The sequence below is a fragment of the Morchella sextelata genome, assembly GCF_020137385.1.
Source record: "Morchella sextelata strain SCLS chromosome Unknown scls_2, whole genome shotgun sequence".
Lineage (NCBI taxonomy): Eukaryota > Fungi > Ascomycota > Pezizomycetes > Pezizales > Morchellaceae > Morchella > Morchella sextelata.
Window position 1 is genome coordinate 2,114,910 of NW_025408617.1, and position 20,936 is coordinate 2,135,845.

Consider the following 20,936-nt stretch of genomic DNA (forward strand, 5'->3'; position numbering starts at 1 on the left):
GCTGGCGTAGTACACCCTGTAAGCATAACTATGTGATCATGCATCGAAGCATTCGATTGTCTTCCCATTACTCCTGATAGCCGGCATTGGCTAGCAAAGCGCAGAGATCAAAAGAGTATCGATTGCTATTTAGGTCACGCGCCGCTCGATTCATGCAATAAGCTTATTGGCTTCCAATAGAGAATTGATTTTCCGTCTTGAATATAGCCAGTATACATGCACATAGCATTGCCTAGAGATGTATACATTCTAGTGGTTCCGTGGGTCTTCTTGCCTCTGAACCTTTCACCTTGAGCAAGATACGTATACGCGGCAATGGCCAATATCGGAAGCGGGGAGGCGACTTGGTCATGGTCAGTTGAATTGGCTGGTGATGTTCCTTCCCACTTTGTAGGTCCTTTTGCAGCCGAAGTCTTATATGTAGTCGAATCCCTTCGAACTCGCGGGTATTTACACCCATGAGTATAGCTCTCTAGAGTATTGTCCAGGGATATCGGACCGAGCGAGTATGTGAGTTTCTATTAGGTACTCGTGTCTAGGCCTCGAGCGTTTCTTTGGCAATTAGAATTAGTACATGGAGTGCTAGTGCAAAGATGATCCAGGGTGCAGCAGTTACGTACGGGGTACTTTGTAGGGGTAAGCAACTCTATTCCTAGCTAGAAAGGTGCCAAGAATGCCGTCTTGGAGACAGACTTTTCTCCACCCCTGAAGTAGAGCACCATGTACCGTACATGTACTTGTGACAATAGGGTACATGTACTCTACATACTTCATGTAGCTAAGTACGTACTCTACGTACCTAAAGTAATTAACGCCTTTGCTTCGACCCGAGCCTTTAAACATCGATCTGTAGCACCCTTGCATTAATTAATTGTGGGGGCTTGAACAGGTAAAATGATTTCAGGCTCTCGGGAAAGCCTTCAAATCTTGTTGGCACCTATGCGACATGAAGATTTTATTGATAATCGATGCTGGAACATGCACTGTACATGCTGTAGATAAACCCACCTTCCTTGTTAGCTTACAGTTCCCCTCAAATCGCAATACATAGAAACTGGGGCCGAGGTGCCGGCGGCGGCTACGGGACGGCCCGTCCTCGAGTAAAATGCCCCCACCAATGCAGTGGATAGCCCCTGCGGATCACATTGCCGGGATCCAGGATCCTAGCCCCCTTTTAGGGATGCATGAGACAAAATACCATCCATGTTGCCTACATGACCTTAATCTTCACTGGGTCTTCTACTCTATGTATATGTAAGGCTCCCTTACTTACAGCCTTATAAATAATGTATGTAGGTATGTCGTTCACGTGTAGTGAGCACCCCGCAACATTACCAAGATACATATTCGCAAATTAACCAGATTTATGCGCTGTAGCCGCAAAGGTCATTCATGATCATCGCTTCAATACCCGGGTTTTAGCAGATGATCATCAATTCTGAATCATGATGCTCGGAGAGACTTTTATAGAAACTCAATAATTTGTTTTTCTTTTTTTCTCTTTTTGTTTTTTATGATGGTTAAAATGGTACGATTCGGAAGAAAATTGGTTTGTCACTAATAATCACATTAAATCACTCGCCCTTCCAATTGCAGCTAACGAGACGAATTAGTATTAATGTATACTGAGCTAACCCCAAATTCGCGTAACTTTAGCTGAATAGAAACATTCCAAAGTGACATGTAACTTTGATCGTATCCAAGACCCTGTTGATCCTAAACGGATCGGAATTATACTGTCGAATCACCGAGTGATGGCCAATGATTGGTAATCGAAGATTGAAGCGAGTGAGAACCACAAGTTGAGTTGAGTAGATTATTGATATTAGTTGTAAATGCATCACCTGATATATTATTTGATACATTTACACACGAGATAATTTAGAAATTATTTTAAAACGATTAATGAACGATTTATGGGTCCTTATTTTACACTTTTGGACCACATACGACTTTAGTATTCATTTTAGACGATCAATCAACGACATTGTAATGTACTTTCCCCATCAACCTCCATCCATTAATTCTACAAATGATAAGATAGCATCCTCACCTATGGCATAGTAGATAGGACATTGAGTAGTTGAGAGATTGGCTCCAGTTCAAATCCCCCAACGCTCACTTTTTGTTTTTATTACCGCTATGGGCAACAGGTAAATGCGTACTTTAATGTATCAATTTAATGCGTACTTTAATGCATCAATTTAATGCATCAATTGATGCATTAAATGATGCATTAAATAATTCATTGTTTGATCTATTATTGATGCATTTCCACGCATATTAAAAGTAACACATTTAAAGTACGACTTTTGGACGAGTTTACCCATACTAAAAAAAGATGCATTACCCCACCGAAAAAAAAGATGCATTAAAAGATGCATTTACATGTCTGGTAGAGTGGATATAAACTCGCTATTACGTTATCCCCCACATGTTCTTATATTAATTGCAACACGAGAAGACCTAAAATATTTACTTACACACGGACGGTACCTAGTACAGCGAAAGGTTTCTATAAGGGTACGCTCGGGACCGGAATTTGGTACCGTTATAGAGAGATTACCCTTATATAAAGGGAGTCAGTGCTGAAAGCCGGGCAAAAAGGGCCGAGAAGTGCTACCCCTATAGAGCGATTACCCTTATAGAAGGTACCCTTTAGCAAGCTTTCGCTGTAATATCATGGGGTCCCTTATAAATATTCTGCATTAATTAAATTTTCTTACTAGCTAAATATCACCTTAGTAATGAATGGTTGTTGTGAGATTTATTTCCTATCATTGACACCTTGTTCATGGTTAGTCACTCGATGGAAATTGTAAGCGTAAATTAGGTTTACTAATACAGGTATATGTATCCACATGTGTATTAGCGAGTATTCTAGTAATTGTGACAAGGATTGTTTGAATTTGGTTTGGAAAATTCATAGATACATAATTGTAATTCTAACTGTTAAGGGCGCGTTTGGCAACCACCTAAACGGAGGTTAAGACCCCCAAATGCCGTTATGCAACACACTTTCACCAAAACTCTGTTATCTCAAAATCAGCCTGTTTGGCAAGCCACTTTGTTAAGGAAATCTCGTTACCATAACTGAGTTCTGAAAAACTGGGCCAGACCTATTTTTTCTCATTGCAATGCGCATCCCCCACCAAAACCTATAACAAAATTCACCTAACTGAGCTCGTGTTTGGCAGACTAAAACTCTATTTTAATATTTCTCAATTAGCAATGTGCTAACAAGACTTCCGCTTAACGTAGTTTCTAAACCACACTTCCCCCAAACGCGCTCTAACATGTTACTGTGTTCCCTTAGTAAAAAACATAGCTCTTATGCAATAATAGTAGTACCTGGAACCCCGATAGCTGTAGACATAGCGGTAGAATATCAAATAAAAGAAACATTGTATTTATCGATCACGGGAGGACTCGAACCCCCAATCTCTGGTGAATAGCTATGCCGAAAACCAGCGCCTTAACCATTAGGCCACGTAACCATGTTATTGTGACCCTAGATTGATCATTACAGTCATGCAGTTCTCAAACATTTGTCCGCTGGAAGCGGTTGAGCAATTACAAACATTACATCTGACAAAGTTATTTTGTAACTTGTAACCACAGGATAGACGGTCTCGACAAGACTCCATATGTGAAAACAGAATCTGTGGACTAATCTGTCTCCTGGTCATGATCGTATACAGCGGCCTCTTAATGCAAGATCGGCATAAAATTCTCGAGCATGTTTTCAAGTCCCAGCCACGTATTTGGGTTGTGAGCTACCTCAAGTTAGACTAGACCGCAAGATTTGTAGACCTTCTCAATTAGAACTATAGTGAGAATTGAGGTTCGCAGAGCTCAAGTTTTGACATAGGTAGCTCGTGGTATAGTTTAGGCTAGCAGTTAGTAATATATTAGTTTAGGAATGTACAATACTCATATTAATATTCTCCTGCCAAATTCTGTAAAAGCTTAAGAGAAGTTATGGGCAACCAACATCAGTACCGATGAAACGGTACTTGAATTATGCTTGTCACTATGCTCCACCACAATCAGTACAAAACTCTATATCTATAGATCTAGTGGTTGATCAGTGTTAACCTCTACATATTGCAGCCCTTACTCATTAATCCGGCTCAACTCATCATATATGCCACACTCCTATAGCCACTCAGGATTTTCTAGGACGCCCAGACTTTTGCTTTGTGGCGGGAACTCTAGAAAACTTTAAAAACAGAAGGGGAGGTGAATAGAACCAAGCTCCGTACTCTCAAGAACAATTCTGGGAGATGTTCTTCCCTCTGATTTCTAAGCCTCGAAACTCCTCGAACGTCGAAGTTATCGTGAATCCTTTCCCTTGAATTAAACAGAACCAGGGACCACAAGGTATTGATCATGAGGCAACTCGCCTCGTGAGCCAAATTAAACTGTATATGTGAATTCTGTATTTTATATTATTGTCACTCCCTGACGTCTCATGCAATTAATGAATTAAACAAAAAAAAAAAAAAAACCTCCCTGACGTCTCCATATGTGTTATTATTAGACCGTACGACAAAGGCCCTATAAAATTATCAGAACCAGCTGATCGAAGATAGTTGCAAAGTTCTCATATAACAGATAACTGTGTTGAACGGGTTTTCTCTAGACTGATGCGAACTCAAGGTTTTATTGTTACGAGGAATCTCCGTCACAGTATATCACTCGGTAGTTGATTGTCAACGCCCAACTTGGAAAAAGGGTTTAAATTATTCTCGAACATATACATATATCCGTCCCATTGATGTATTCTATAATGAGAAGTAAACGTAGGTAGCATTCATTATTACATATAGGTATATAACTAGCGGGGATGCCTAGCTAGCACAACCACCCACCTGCTTCTAGATCTTACTAGTTCTGGAGACCTTAGTACCATCAAATATACCATATCAAATAGCTTTACTCAATATAAATCAGCAAATCGTCTCCCGCGCGGTCAGGGAGTTTAACTGCTTACTATAAATGCCCACTTGGAAAAGTATAGACCGTCTTGAGTTCCGGTGACTTTGATCATGCATGATCTCATGAATTGAGCATTGATATATATATATATATATACCCATGGCACAGCGACTTTAGAGTAGATAGAATAATAATCCTGCCTGCGAGGGTAGGTAAAGATAACTGGGACCTTAGGGCCCGTTTGGCCGCCAGTCGAAACGGAGTTATAGGAGATGGGTTTATATGGCAACCACATAACTCCGTTTGATTTTCTTCGAAACTCCGTTTTGCCAAAAGATTTTGTGTTTGGACAACCAATTTTGTAACTCTATCAGGGTGTTGAAACAGCTCCGTTTCGCTGTTCCAGCCATCACAACCCCAAACCCCACCAAAAAATCAACCTTAACAGTCAAAATCTCAACAGGTGTTTGGCAGGCCAAATAAACCTAAACTCCGTTTTGAAAAATCTCTGTTATCCCTTGCCTAGCGGAGCAGTTACTAAAGGGGGTTTCGATACCTCCAAAACAGCCAAACGGGCCCTTATACGCCCCCGGGGATATCCTGGGGACTTTTTCCACAAAAAGGATCTCTAGGTATCTGTAAGTGGTTTGGTCGAGTGATATCAGGTGTATTAGTGTATCCACGGCCATATAATGACCCTGTGTCCTATATAAGCCTCCGATAAGCCATGTATGTGTAGGTATTTTGTAAGTCATAAATAAGGCTGTAATAACCCTTTATGTTCTTAAAAGGTTGTTTAAAATTATTAGCATATGCCCTAGTCCAGAATTATATAGAGTGATACGGGATGGGCAGGGTTATCAAGGGGCTGTAGTACCGTAATTGGGAATTTAACCAATTTCCCCTCTGTAGTCTGGAGTAAAAACTCCGCGAGTTGTTAGGCTCGGGGGGGTGGCCCTGATCGACTCGGCTGCGCATCCTGCACCCCCTGCGCCCTCCTGCGAAGATTCAACTGCGCAACCCGCTCAATTGGATTCTATAAAATGCGCAATGGGTCCCACCAATTGTGCGGATGGTATAAAGTCGACCACCACCCAGTTGCCATAATATGTCGCATATGCATAAGCTAAGACTTATACAACTCCTAGACGCAATATATACTATTAGTACTGAGTTAAAGACATTGAACAGGATTGCTCGACAATTGATTAATTAATGGGGAGTCCGCTCAACGTCTGAGGTAGTGTGGTCCACGAGGACGGGCGCTCTTGTGTCCTGCCTCGAGAACATGTACTCAATAACATACAAGGACAGTGGTCCAAAAGAATAAGGAGCCTCGATCGAGGGCTCTAGCTATGTGTCCTTGCCTCGCGCGAGGACCTCAGGACAACTCTTGGCTATAACATATACTTCCTCCGGATGGAGATGAGGCCATGGATGGTACACCCACGGGGAAAAGTGAGGAAACAACGCCTGCACTTAACACCAACCCCAATGATGAGAAGAACTTGAACTATAAAATGAAAAGAGAGTATATAGTGCGGCCTCTGAAGTATATTTTGTAAAAATATGGCATTGCGACATCGGTTATGTATGGTAATTACTCATGTATAAGGGATGACTCATAGTTGGAACAAGGAGGCTTAGTGCTAGGATTATGTAATCAGGGGATCACGTGGTACTAAGAACTATCTGTATATAAGGAGCAACAAACTCCCATAGTTGTCGCTGGAACTCAGCGGCGCAATAGTATCTTCTTTGCACTATAAACATATTCCTCACAAAGGTCACGTGTTCAAACCCTCCTCAAGTCGTCTATTCTCCCACACTCCAATTCACAGGTTATGAGCCCGGGTTCTGCCAAATAGAATCCGCACTACACCATCGCCACCTCGCTTAACTCAACAACACTTCCAACAACATCATGCCTTCAGAAGGAGAATCGTCATCCAAGGCTGCTGAGATTAAACCCTCAGAGACAACAGCTACCAGTAACATTCGTCTCAAGTTTGATGGACTCCCTAAACTACAAGGGCAATCCAACTACCAAACTTGGGCGAGTGCCTGGAGGATAACGTTCGACGCTGTAGACTGGTGGGAAGCGTTGAGCATCGAGAACCCTGACGAGAATGACACCGAACTCAGCAAAACCGAGATAAAGAAGGCTCGTAAACAAATGCACAGCCTTCTCATCTCTGCTGTATGCGAAGAAATACAACCAACAGTCGTCTCCGCCGAAAATGCATTCTACGCATGGAAGGCGCTCAAAGACCTCTACGATCGTGTCTCACCCAACACCACGATCACCCTCCTCAGCCGCGTCCTAGACACGAAGATGCAAGAAGGCGGATCACTGACCGAGCATCTCGCGACCTTCGATGCGAACTGGAATACTCTCAAGTCCAGATGCCAAAGCGCAGACCACAAACTCGCTCAGGCTCTCCTACCCCTCACCAAATCCAACGAAGCCATGGCGGCATTCCTCCTAAGTTCGCTACCCAAATCGATGAGCAACGTCGTCGACAACATCCAAACCAAACAGGATGTTACCTACGAAGACGTACGCCAACGACTACAGAACCTGGATGAGGTAGCCCCTCAAACAGGGAACAAGGTACTCCATACCAGGAGTACCACAAGCGACAAGGAATGCACCTGGTGCAAGAAAAGGGGACAGCCTTACAAAGGCCACGAGTACACGGAATGCAGAAAGCTCAAAGAACAGAACAAGAACAGAAAGGGAAGGAGAAAGGACAACTCGGCATCGGTTGTAGTAAATGACTCTACAACCACTATCTGTATGGTACGCCACAACAACTCCCAACCCCTTACTTGGATCCTTGATTCTGGAGCGACCTCTCACGTCACACCCTTCCAAGACCAACTCATCGACATCCGACCTCACACCGGCAACGTCCGAACAGCTGATGGAACCAACCACGCTGTCACCGGAATGGGAAGCGCTAGTTTCAGCTGCCACCTTCCCGATGGAAGTAGATCTTCCATACTCCTCACCGATGTGCTGTTGGTCCCAACCTTGGGAAATGTGGGATTGGTCTCCGAAACCGTGCTCGACAAAAAGGGATTTAGAACGGAGTCAGGAGGAGGAAGCAAGTTGGTTACAAAAGAAAAGAAAGGAATAATTTGGGCAAAATTGGAAAAGGGACTTTGGAATGTACAAGTAGTTAGCAATACAGTTCGTTTGACCTCTTACGATGAATGGCATCAAGCGTTAGGCCACCCTGCGACACTAGAAAACTTGTATCACGACATTCAAAGGCTGCCTCCTAAACCAGAAAGTTTCCACTGCAGTCAATGTGCACTATCAAAAAGCGTACATAAGAAACCTGCACCAATTAGTACTAGATCCAAACGACCATTCGAACTAATCCACTCAGATCTATCTGGAAAGTTCAGTATACAGTCACAAGGGAAAGCTCAGTACTATATGTCCTTCATCGATGATTACACCCGCTTCGCATGGATATATCTCCTGAAACAGAAAGAAGACGCAAAGAAGGCCATCAAGGACTACGTTACAAGGATCGAAAAACAGTATAGCACAACAATACTGAGATTCAGAACGGATGGTGGTGGTGAATACATCAACAAGGACATAACGAACTACTTCGATTCACAAGGAATAGTTCATGAACAGACTCCCCCATACACTCCTGAATCTAATGGAGTTGCAGAACGATTCAACAGGACGGTAACCACAATGGTCAGGTGCATGATCATGGACCATCCTAAGTCGTTATGGGGAGAAGCATACGCAACAGCTGTCTACCTCAAAAACAGGCTACCTCACAGTACGCTTAAGGGAAAGACTGTAACGGAGCCATTTCAACTGTCTGGTGTATGAGTACACACAGGGCCCGGTTACATGCTGAGAGTTATTGTTAGAAGCCAGTTGCACGGTGATATGCAAGTACCAGCAGTGTGGTTAGCTACCAGCTGTTAGAGTAACTACATTCCGGGCGCTAGGAAGGGGATCTATTCATGGGAGCAAAGACTGACGAGTCTATGCCTCGCCAGTGACTAGAAGACCGGCCAGAGTGAAGCTCTGATTGCCCGGTGATCTCCTGTATCCTCTGAGCATCGTAAGTCCGCCGAAGGGCAGGGACTATGCTAGGGAAGTCTACAATAAGCGAAAGCTCTACAGCAATGATTAAGCTTACACCTGAGCGGCAGCTCATTCATGCAGGTCCTCGGTTGTGTGGCAACCAAGGCTGCAGGTGTTACAAAGGCTTTGACTAAGGTTGGTTGCCTTGAGTATCGGAAACACCTGCTGACGCTTAGAGAAAAGCGGGGTAGCGGTGGAGTTGTTTCCGGTACTAAGAAAAGGCCCACCGGAACTTAGTAAGGAGTTAGGAGCAGAGAATAGAGGCCTTCGGAGTATAAGTACTCAGGTTCATTCTCGCCCTTCAGTCCGGTTCTCCTCAGTCTTCATCAGAAAGAAAAATCAAGTTCTTATCGGTAGCAGAGCCCTTAAAGATTATTGAGTTCTAGCGATAGAATCTTTGAATAATCTGCAACCTGATTGTCTATCTTGCACGGCCGTCTCTATTCTATACAAATCTATTTCTTTTAGAAAGGACCCCCGTTACAGATAATCTTTAAGGCTCAAATCACCTTCAGATTATTCTTCCTCTATACAAAATGTCCGCCCTCTCGGCTCCAGATGCACCCCTTCAGATTGAATGGCAGCCGGTGCCCCTCCAGCTTGATGCCACCGGGCAGACACAGCTTGTTAAGAAACCCAGGACCGCTCTACAGGCCTATATTCCCGGCTGTGAGCCTGCCTGGCAGGATACCGATGAGGTTTCCTTACAACAGTTCTTCACGGAGCTTCAGACCTACCTCCAGCATAGCCTGCAGAGTCAGTTGAACCGAGGCAGTCAGGCACTGCTCATTGTACAAGAGCGCCAGGCAGCACAGAATGCTCTGATGGCAGAAGCTCTAGAATACATGAGGTCGGAAGTCAACTCTGTTCAGGAAGAGCTTCGGAAGTATGCAGAAAGAGATGAACTGAATGCCGATGTTGATGCCATGGAGATTGAGTGGACAAATCTGGCCACTCCACCAGACTTTGTTGCCGAGATACAGAGAGCTCTTGATGAAGGAAGGTTGGTGGTGGGTAGACCAGCAACTCCGGCACCATTTTCAGTCTCCAGGTCCTCTTCCAGAGCAGCTACCAGGACAATGCAGCGGAAGACCAGCCCCTTTGCAGCATTTCCGGTCCGATCCACTAGGAGAGTTATCCCTATTGTGCAGCCAGCGGTGGGGGCTTCACCCTTACCACCTAGCCGCTTCGGTGGAACACATCCACTCCTTGGAGGAGCCGACCGATCCTTTGACTATGAAGGAGAGTTCTTCTCAGGTGCAGGCCGAGGACCTCCTAGTCCGCTAGCCAGGAACCCAGGAAGGTTTACCATGTCTGGGGCTGCTCAACCAGCAGCAACCTCACCACTGGCCAGCAACCCGGTACCAGTAGCACCTGTGGCCCCTCCTGCTGCGGCCACCGCTCCCCCTCCAGCCCAGGCACAAGGAGGAAGTGGCGGAAATCAGAACCCTCCACCTCCAGCAGCCCGCGCTCCCGCTCCAGGAGATTCGGATAATTCTGACAGCCCAGACTCGGAACCAGAAGGTGGTAACAGAAGAGATTGGCGGAAATACCTTAAGAAGAAGTTGGAGAGGCAACAGAAGAATCTGTTGGCAATGATGTCCCAGCAGTATCAACCTCCGACCACCTCCCACCCTTCTACTTCCACCAGAGCTCGAGAACCAAAGGCGCCACCACCGTCTAAGTTTCAGGGCAAGGCGGAGCAAGTGGAAACCTTTATCCGGCAATGTGAGAATGTGTTCTCCATTGAGAGCCTGTCCTTTACCTCTGAGGAGGTTAAGATCCGATATGCAGGCAATCTGATGGAAGGCGAGGCAGCGATCCGATGGTATGAGGCATACCACAATTCAATTGATCAAGCCTCCGCCAACCGCCTTGCTGGAATACCGGTGCAGTTGGATCAGAGATGGAAGCGCTGGGATTCCTTTGTGGATGCTTTTAGAGCTGCCTTCGGTGAAGCCATCTCTAGAGATGATGCTGTAGCCCAATGGAATACCCTCACCCACACAGCTCGAGGAGGAATAGACCTGTTCCTGAATACTATTATTCAGCTGATGTGGAAGACTGGCTATGAGGGTCAGTTGGTGGATGATAAGATTCATAATTCCCTCCTCCCGGACCTAGGCATGAGTTGGGCTCTTTTTAATCCCAAGCCAAAGTCCTTGATGGAGCGGATAGCTGCTCTAAGAGAGTTAGGGCACACCCATGAGAGGTACCAAGGGATGGCAGCTGAGAAAGCGCACCCTCGGACCAAGAAAGATCCTCCCGCTCAGAAGGACCAGCAGCCTAAGAGGAAAAGAGAAGCTGTGAGCTCCTCCGGCCCTCAGAAGACTCCCGGACCTAAGGATAAAGCGGTGGAACTGAAGGGTATCCCGGGGGATATTCTAGAAGAAAGAAGGAAAGCAGAAGTATGCTTGAAGGTATGACCTTCCGGTACTCCCTATTGGTAGAGTGCATAGACTGACTTGTGCAATAGTGCGGCAAGTCCAGACACAAATGGACCGATTGTTGGTCTAGGGAACCTACTGTTGTCCGAGTGGCAGCAGTGAGAGTACAAAAGCGGAAAAGAGGGAATGGCAAGTCCAACTCTCAGAAGAAGGCTAAAGTGGCTGCTGTAATAGCAGAGGATCCACTTGTTGTACTCCCGGAGGTTACAGAAGATTTTGTTTTTCAGCCTGAGCAAGACTCGGACAATGAAATCATCTGGTAGAAAGGTGTCTGTTTTTAGTCTATGTTTACTAGTTTTCTTTTATATGGGTTTTTCGGTTTCTATGTTTCTCTTGAATAAAAATTATGATTGTGTTTCCGCCTATTTGATTGCTCCAAGCACTCTGAGGATGGGTTTAAGACCCGAAACAGCTGGTCTGTCAGTGCTCTACCAAAGTTACATTTGCTACCAAGACACTTCCAAAACCGCTGCTAAAAAGACTACTACACAATATATCTGCTATATTACCGCTTGGGAATAGAACCAAAGGATCTCTGATCTTAGTAGTGCCCGAAGCTATTAGCTATGTTGAAAAGACAAAGAGAAACAAGTTCAGAACCCGCTGTTAAGCAAAGAAGGCTGGAACAGAGGCTTCCCTCCTTACCAGTACATGGAAAAAGACCTATACTGAAGGCAGGACTGTCATGGACGGTCAAAGGAAAAGATGAAGGCGCCCAAGGGTCTTTCCTGTTTGACACCGGTTGTACAGGAGCTATCCTCAACCAGAGTTTTGTCAGGAAACATGGAATTCCCTTAGTGCGGCGGGATCAACCTCTGACAATGTTTGATGCTCAAGGAGATGTCATGATGGGAGGAGGGGAGTATTACACTCACCCGGTCCGCATGACTATGGGAGATCATAAAGAGACACTCCGATGGGAGGTGGCTACACTGGAAGAAGGAATGACCGGTTACCTGCCAATTAGTTGGGCTAGGAAGCATAACCCGGACATCAACTGGGAACTCAACACCATGAGCTGGAGGAGTGACTACTGCAAGCAGAATTGTCTCCCAGCGGCCACCAAGATTGAACTGATCTCTCCATACCAAATGTTGGAAGAAGAAGAGACTGTCTATCAATTGGTTGGTTCAGTATGGCATGATGAGGACGGAGGTGATATTGCTGAGAAAATACACCACCTATACCGGGATTGGGCTGATGTGTTCAGTCAAGAGAAGATTGAGGAAATGCCACCGCCTTCCCATAATGATTTGAAGATCAAACTCTTGCCTGGCACCGCTCCCCCATTTGGCCCGCTGTACCCATGTTCCGCTCCAGAATTGAAGGCCCTCCGAGAGTACCTGGACAAAGAATTGTCTTCAGGAAAGATCTCTAGATCTAACAGCCCTGCTGCGGCACCCATATTGTTCATTCCTAAGAAGGATGGTACATTGCGGATTTGTGTGGATTACAGAGGTTTGAACAAGGTCACTGTCAAGGACAAGTACCCGCTGCCTATCATGAGTGAGCTCAGAGACAGGTTGTTCAAGGCCAAGATCTTCACAAAGATAGACCTGAAGAACGGCTTCAATTTGATCAGGATAGCCGAAGGTGATGAGTGGAAAACCGCTTTCAGAACCCGCTATGGACTGTATCAGTATAATGTGATGCCATTTGGTCTATGCAATGCTCCCTCCGCTTTCCAGGCAATGATCAATGATGTGCTAAAGGAACTACTGGATGAAGGAGTAGTTGTCTATATTGATGACATCCTCATCTACTCGGAGACTGAGAAAGAGCATGAGCTATTGGTCAAGAAGGTACTACAGAAGCTTAGGGAAGCTAAGCTCTGTGCCTCGATCAATAAGACATCCTTCCATGTCCGAGAAGTAGAATACCTAGGCTATCATATCTCGGAACAAGGAGTATCTATGTCAGAAGACAAGGTGGAGGCAGTTAAGGAATGGCCGGTCCCTGAGAATATCAAGGCAGTACAGGCATTCCTCGGATTTGCAAACTTCTATCGCCGCTTTATTGAAGGCTTCAGTAAGGTTTGCAAACCACTAACTGACCTCCTGCAAAAAGACAAGAAATGGTATTGGACAGCAGCACATGAGCAGGCCTTTGAAGAACTCAAGAGGCTGTTCACAAGCGCTCCAATCCTCCTTCATTTTGACCCTAGTAGGAGAACGGTGGTCGAGACAGATGCCAGTGATTTTGCCAAGGGAGCGGTGCTCTCTCAGTATGGGGATGATGGGAAGCTACATCCGGTGGCATTCTATTCTAAGAAGTTCTCCCCTGCTGAGATCAACTATGACATTCATGATAAGGAAATGGGAGCTATTGTAGCCTCTTTCCGGGAATGGGAACACATGCTCAAATCTTGTGAGCAAGAGATCACGGTTTTTACAGACCACAAGAACTTGGAGTACTTTAATTCTACCAAGGTTCTCACTAGGCGGCAAGCTAGATGGTCTGAAGACCTCGCAGGCTACAATTTTAAAGTTGTCTACAGACCGGGAGAAAAGAATGGCAAGACTGATGTGCTATCTAGGCGCTGGGATCACCGCCTTGGAGAGGGAGGTGAAACTCTGCAGCCAGAACCACAGATCTTTTTTAGGCCAGGTCAATTGGTTTTGGATCCTGCAAAGCTAGCGGCTGTCAGGGTGAATCAATTGCAGAATACATTCTTAGAGCGCCTATACACGGCTGCTAAAGAGGATAGTTTCTGGCAGGAATTGCACCGCTCCCTGGTTGAAAGGAAACCAAATTTGGACCAGAACTTGTCGGTCAAGAACGGTCTCATCTTCTACAAGAATAGGTGGTATATACCCAAAGACAAGAAGCTTCAGATGGAAATACTCTCCGATACCCATGACTCTAAGGTGGCTGGTCATTTTGGCCAATTTAAGACACTAGAGCGGGTGAAAAATAACTTCTTTTGGCCCAACATGGATAAGGATGTTGAGGAATATGTCCGGAGCTGTGACAGCTGCCAGAGGAATAAGACCTCAAGACACAAGAAGTTTGGTATGCTCCAACCGTTGGAGATACCCTATCGGCCATGGACTTCCATCTCTATGGACTTCATTGTGGGATTACCGGAATCTAGTGGGTTTACAAAGATCTGGGTAATAGTGGACCGCTTTTCGAAAATGGCACACTACATCCCTCTTCCTACCCTCAATAAAACGGAAGATTTGGCTAAGTTGTTCTTGAAGGAAGTTTGGAGACTCCATGGTTTACCTGATGACATAGTCTCGGACAGAGATAGTAGGTTCATCTCTCACTTTTGGCAATCTCTCATGAACCTCCTCAATGTGAAGCTGAAGATGTCCACATCTTTCCACCCCCAAACGGACGGTCAAACAGAAAGAGTTAATCAGACCCTGGAACATTACTTGCGGAGTTATTGTTCATATCAACAGGATGACTGGGCAGAGCTCTTGCCTTTGGCAGAGTATGCTTATAACTCGGCGGTCTCTGAGTCTACCAAAGTATCGGCATTCTATGCCAACTATGGATATGAACCCAGGACCAACTGGCCGGCCCCAAAGGAAGGAGTAGAATGGAACAATCCAGCGAGCGAGGTCATGATATCTCAATGGGAATCTATCTGGCAGGCTATGAACGCCAGCTTGGGTAAAGCTAGATTAAGGATGGCCCGATGGTATGATGCTCATGCCCTGGCACCACCTGAAATCAAGCCCGGAGATGAAGTTATGTTGGACCGGCGCAATGTGCAAACAAAGCGGCCTTTGGGGAAATTGGATCAGAAGAAGATGGGACCCTTCAAGGTCTTAGAAGCTATTGGTACCCGTGCCTACAAGCTCTCTCTTCCCTCTCAAATGGGAATCCACCCGGTCTTTCATGTCTCTCTTCTAGAACCTTACAGAGCACCGTTAGATCCTGAGAGAAGAGTTCCACCTCCGGAACCTGAAGAGATTGAAGGGGAACAGAACTGGGTTGTCCGAGAGGTAGCTGATAGCCGGGTCAATAAGAAAAGGAGACGAGTGGAATACCTAGTGCTGTGGGAAGGTTATGAAAACGAGGATGCTACATGGGAACCTTGGGAGCATCTCAAGAAGAGTGCTGAAGAAGCCCTTCGGGGTTTCCATATGAGGTATCCTAAGAAACCCAAGGACAAGCGGATTGTTGGGGTGTAGATTTTCTCCCTTTGGTTTTCATTTTCTTGCATATCACGGAGTTTCTTGTCATATAGAATGGATGGTAATAGAATGGTTATAGATCTCGGAGACCAAGATCCTGGAAGAGGGGAGTGGTGTAACGGAGCCATTTCAACTGTCTGGTGTATGAGTACACACAGGGCCCGGTTACATGCTGAGAGTTATTGTTAGAAGCCAGTTGCACGGTGATATGCAAGTACCAGCAGTGTGGTTAGCTACCAGCTGTTAGAGTAACTACATTCCGGGCGCTAGGAAGGGGATCTATTCATGGGAGCAAAGACTGACGAGTCTATGCCTCGCCAGTGACTAGAAGACCGGCCAGAGTGAAGCTCTGATTGCCCGGTGATCTCCTGTATCCTCTGAGCATCGTAAGTCCGCCGAAGGGCAGGGACTATGCTAGGGAAGTCTACAATAAGCGAAAGCTCTACAGCAATGATTAAGCTTACACCTGAGCGGCAGCTCATTCATGCAGGTCCTCGGTTGTGTGGCAACCAAGGCTGCAGGTGTTACAAAGGCTTTGACTAAGGTTGGTTGCCTTGAGTATCGGAAACACCTGCTGACGCTTAGAGAAAAGCGGGGTAGCGGTGGAGTTGTTTCCGGTACTAAGAAAAGGCCCACCGGAACTTAGTAAGGAGTTAGGAGCAGAGAATAGAGGCCTTCGGAGTATAAGTACTCAGGTTCATTCTCGCCCTTCAGTCCGGTTCTCCTCAGTCTTCATCAGAAAGAAAAATCAAGTTCTTATCGGTAGCAGAGCCCTTAAAGATTATTGAGTTCTAGCGATAGAATCTTTGAATAATCTGCAACCTGATTGTCTATCTTGCACGGCCGTCTCTATTCTATACAAATCTATTTCTTTTAGAAAGGACCCCCGTTACAAAGACCCCCTTTGAAGCCCTGAAAGGAACCAAGCCAAGTATACAACACCTTCAACCATTCGGCAAAAAATGCTACGTCCACATCCCAGAAAACTCTAGGCCAGCAGGAAGCAAACTAGCACCCCGAGCGTATGAAGGAATCATAGTTGGATACTCAGACAGTGATAAAATATACCGTATCTGGATAGGAACACAACATAGGGTAATTGAAAGTCGGGACGTCACATTCCCCCCTCCTGAATCAGGGGAAGTCTCAGTGGAACTCGACTTCATCCCCAGCCTGAAACCAGAAACGGCAAATGCACCATCAGACGACGGATACGAATCAGAAGACAGGTCTGATCCAGAACCCGAGTCAAATGCAATCGAAGAGGACCGTACAGAAATGCCAGGATTGTTCCCGGAATCACCGGAACTGGTTAGAAAACCACCACCGGCTACACCAGACAAGGGAAAACAACCTGCCGTACCTATGGGACAACCGCGAGACCCAAGAGACAACTGGGAGAAAATTCCAGCACCAGTCGTACCATTCAAAGGCTTCAAAGGAAAACCACTTGTGTCAACGACACCCAAAGGTACACCACCACAACCTCCAAAACGATCAGATCGAATACGCCAGCGAAAAAATAGAGAAATTGAAATAGAAGTACGAAGGAAGGAGTATGACGAGAAGGTAGTAGAACAACAGAAGTTACTTACAAGTTATATCGAAGATGTGAAAGAAAATGGCCCAGGAAACAAAGCCACTGAACAAGAATTAATCGATCAATACAAAGAAGACTTCAGACGTTATAGGGCTGAGTTAGACACGGAATATCAAGACGTATCCAAACTCCCCCCGAACTACCATATACACCTCGTAACAGAACCTTCTACCTTCAATCAAGCTATGCAGAGCGACGATCAACACCTATGGAAAAGGGCGATACAGACTGAGAAAGACGCCCTTGACAAAGCCCATACCTGGGATATTGTCAACAGACCATCCAACCGAGCAGTAGTCAAAGGAAAATGGGTATTCAAAGTGAAACACAACGCGGACGGAACAATCGAGCGGTACAAAGCAAGGTACGTTGCTAAAGGCTTCACCCAAGTACAGTACCAAGACTACGATGAGACCTTCGCCCCCGTTGCACGATATGATTCTCTACGGCTCCTACTGGCACTAGCTGCACACAACGGTTGGATACCACAACAAATGGACGTCAAGTCAGCCTTCCTGTATGGTGTACTCAAGGAGGAAATCTACATGGAACTGCCTGAAGGCTACAGGCAGGACAACAAGGTTTGTAAACTTCGAAAATGCATATACGGACTAAAGCAATCACCCCGTGAATGGTATGCTTGCCTAGCAGACTCCCTTCAACGGAAAGGATTCGTCCCAGCCAAATTCGACCCATGTGTCTTCATACATAAGAACCACCATCTATACATATCGGTGTATGTAGATGACATCATGATATTCGGACCCGACTCCCCATTCAGAAAAGAAATCAGACAACTACTCAAGGCAGATTTCGAATGTACGGATCTCGGTAACTCGAAGTTCATATTGGGAATAGAAATAACGGTAACCAACAACGGTATCACACTATCACAACGCGCATACATCAATAAGATCCTGGATAAATTTGGAATGAGTAACTGCAAACCAGTTGGTACACCACTCGAACCGAACCTTAACCTTCACAAAGGCGAACCGGAAGACCAAATCGAGAAACCAACTGAGTACCAATCCATAATAGGATCACTGATGTACGCGAGTATAGCTACCAGACCTGATATCACCCATGCCGTTACCGCTCTCTCCCAGTACTCCTCATGTCCAACCGAGGACCACCTACGAGCAGCCAAGCGAACTCTCCGATACCTCAACGGAACCAAAGACTGGAACCTGTTCTACCCGAAGGGGAATACTAGAACACTCGACGGATTCTCAGACAGTTCCTATGCTTCAGACCTAGATGACAGAAAATCGTTCTCAGGATACGTGTTCAGACTAGGGAAGTCAGCCATCAGCTGGAGAAGCCGGAAGCAGAAATCAGTCGCAGTCTCAACAACAGAAGCCGAATACATGGCCCTGTCCCTCGCAGCTCGACAACTGGTATGGATTCGTAATGCCTTGCACGAACTCCAACAACAATACCAGTACTTCATACACGCCGACAACACAGGTTCTATTGAACTCTGTCGGAACCCACGTATCCACGACCGGTCCAAGCATATCGACGTTCACTACCACTACACACGTGAACAACTCGAGGCCGGAACTTTCGAAATCCTCTACGTCCCTACCGAAGACAATGTCGCAGACATAATGACCAAAGGACTACCAAAACCAGCTCACCAAAAATTGTCAGAATTGATACGATGTGGCAAGTGAGGGGAAGTGTAAAAATATGGCATTGCGACATCGGTTATGTATGGTAATTACTCATGTATAAGGGATGACTCATAGTTGGAACAAGGAGGCTTAGTGCTAGGATTATGTAATCAGGGGATCACGTGGTACTAAGAACTATCTGTATATAAGGAGCAACAAACTCCCATAGTTGTCGCTGGAACTCAGCGGCGCAATAGTATCTTCTTTGCACTATAAACATATTCCTCACAAAGGTCACGTGTTCAAACCCTCCTCAAGTCGTCTATTCTCCCACACTCCAATTCACATATTTGACGCCTTGTACGGCCTCCCTTCAAAAGTCATGGTTGTTGTTTAACCGCGTTTGTGTTCACTCGTTGTTTCATCACTTTTTTCCTGTGGTGTACAATGCTTTTTGTATTAAGAAATGCAGATTTTTGTTCACCCGGAATAACATTTTATTGTCCTCGAGGACAGGAGTGCCCGACTTCGAGGACAGGAGAGGGCAGAGGTCAACGAGAACGAGGCGCCTCAAGGATATTCTCAAACCTCGCCTTGAGCGCCCTCGTGAACCACACAGGGACCCTGAGTTGATCGAGACTCCATGTATTTATGTACCTATGTTCCGGATAGGCCTTAAAAACAGTATAGTATGCCAATTGTGAGCAAAATCCATTAACTGAATGGTTAGGGCTATAATGAAGCATCTCATGATAATTTGTTTATCGCCACTTGTTAATTTTTCTGTTCACTTTATTAGTTGATTTCTACCAACTCTTCATCAATAGTACCTTCAAGTTGTCTTCATCACTAGGCTCACTAGAGTAGGTCATACAGCTAAATTCCGATAAATGGTCTCTCCCCTCTAAGGCATATGCAGATGAATCCATGGATGGTAGGTGGGTGCGAAACGATTATCATCATGATAAACTGGAGATATGGGAAGCTTTTGAGCTAATCCTATCTTGTTCTCCCGCCGCTTTCTCCGCCCCCCTATTATATTTACCCCCGTTATTTATTTGCCTCGGCGCGTTTCTACCTTAATGGCATACCGTATAATTGTCCTGTCACGCTATATGGTCAACTTTATTCAACTATAAGAAATCCTTTTATCCTCTCCTGGCGATTATTAGCGACCCGTCCAGAGCAGTGATTGCTAAATCCTGAGACTATACTACGAGTAGAAATGCATCAATTAGCACATTTCCCACACAAAGTTTCGGGAAAAGGCACATATAAATGTACTTACAGGGGTACGTCTGTTGGAAATATGTACTTTTTTCCTTTTATCTCCCTTTTACTGTGGCTTTCCCTGTGTCTTTTCCCATGTCGATCCCACGGACCCCATTTACGTCCCATTATATGCCTTTTCCTGTGCCTTTTCGAACTTCCCATCTCTCGGGTCCTTTTTCTGTCCCGCTTCCCTTCTTCCATTTTCTCTTCCCTTTCCCTCCATTTTCACTCCCTTTTCGATCCCTTTACCATCCCTCTATCCTCCTTTATCCTCCATTTACAAAATTACCACACATATTCTTGGCTTTATAAGTGTTCTGTACCGATTATCAATATCAATTCAGCTAGTATAGTTGATATAGCCCTTATCTACACGTAGGTAATGATGTCAGTAGGCATCCATATATTTTTCGGTTTTTTTTTTGGACAAAATTCGGTTGAGGAAATGGGGATAATTAGTGGGTGGAAAATGGATGTAAATTCGTCCCATTGCACTTAAAGCCTTTTTTCCCCCAGGCCATAGGCGCACTAGTATCGCCGCACAAGACTTGATGCGTTTCCCGGCGACATTCCCCGCATGAAATTTGATGCATTTCCTGATGTATTTCCATTCGTATTAGAGAGAGCGTAAGGTCTCTAAATTCTTTTCCCTACGTCGTTTTGGTGGCCTACCTTTTGGAACATGTAGGTACCATCGTCACGGCAATAATAAAATTAAAAATAGAAATTGATGACAGGTTTGGTTGCCAAGCCAACCAGTGGTGTCTGACCAGTCTCTTT

At 45.3% G+C, this 20,936-nt stretch overlaps 2 protein-coding genes across 2 annotated transcripts; both read left to right on the top strand.

Annotated features, from left to right (window-relative positions):
* Window positions 1-6,865: 6,865 nt before the first annotated feature.
* H6S33_005820 (uncharacterized protein) lies at window positions 6,866-8,806 on the top strand (the record flags this gene model as incomplete). The annotated part of the gene is made up of 1 exon (XM_044837208.1): window positions 6,866-8,806. One exon carries the CDS (start codon window positions 6,866-6,868, stop codon window positions 8,804-8,806), a length of 1,941 nt encoding a protein of 646 aa, XP_044699129.1.
* Window positions 8,807-9,603: 797 nt separating this feature from the next.
* Window positions 9,604-11,777, top strand: H6S33_005821 (uncharacterized protein; the record flags this gene model as incomplete). The annotated part of the gene is made up of 2 exons (XM_044837209.1): window positions 9,604-11,487; window positions 11,544-11,777. The coding sequence occupies 2 exons, from the start codon at window positions 9,604-9,606 to the stop codon at window positions 11,775-11,777; spliced, it is 2,118 nt and encodes a 705-aa protein (XP_044699130.1).
* Window positions 11,778-20,936: the final 9,159 nt, after the last annotated feature.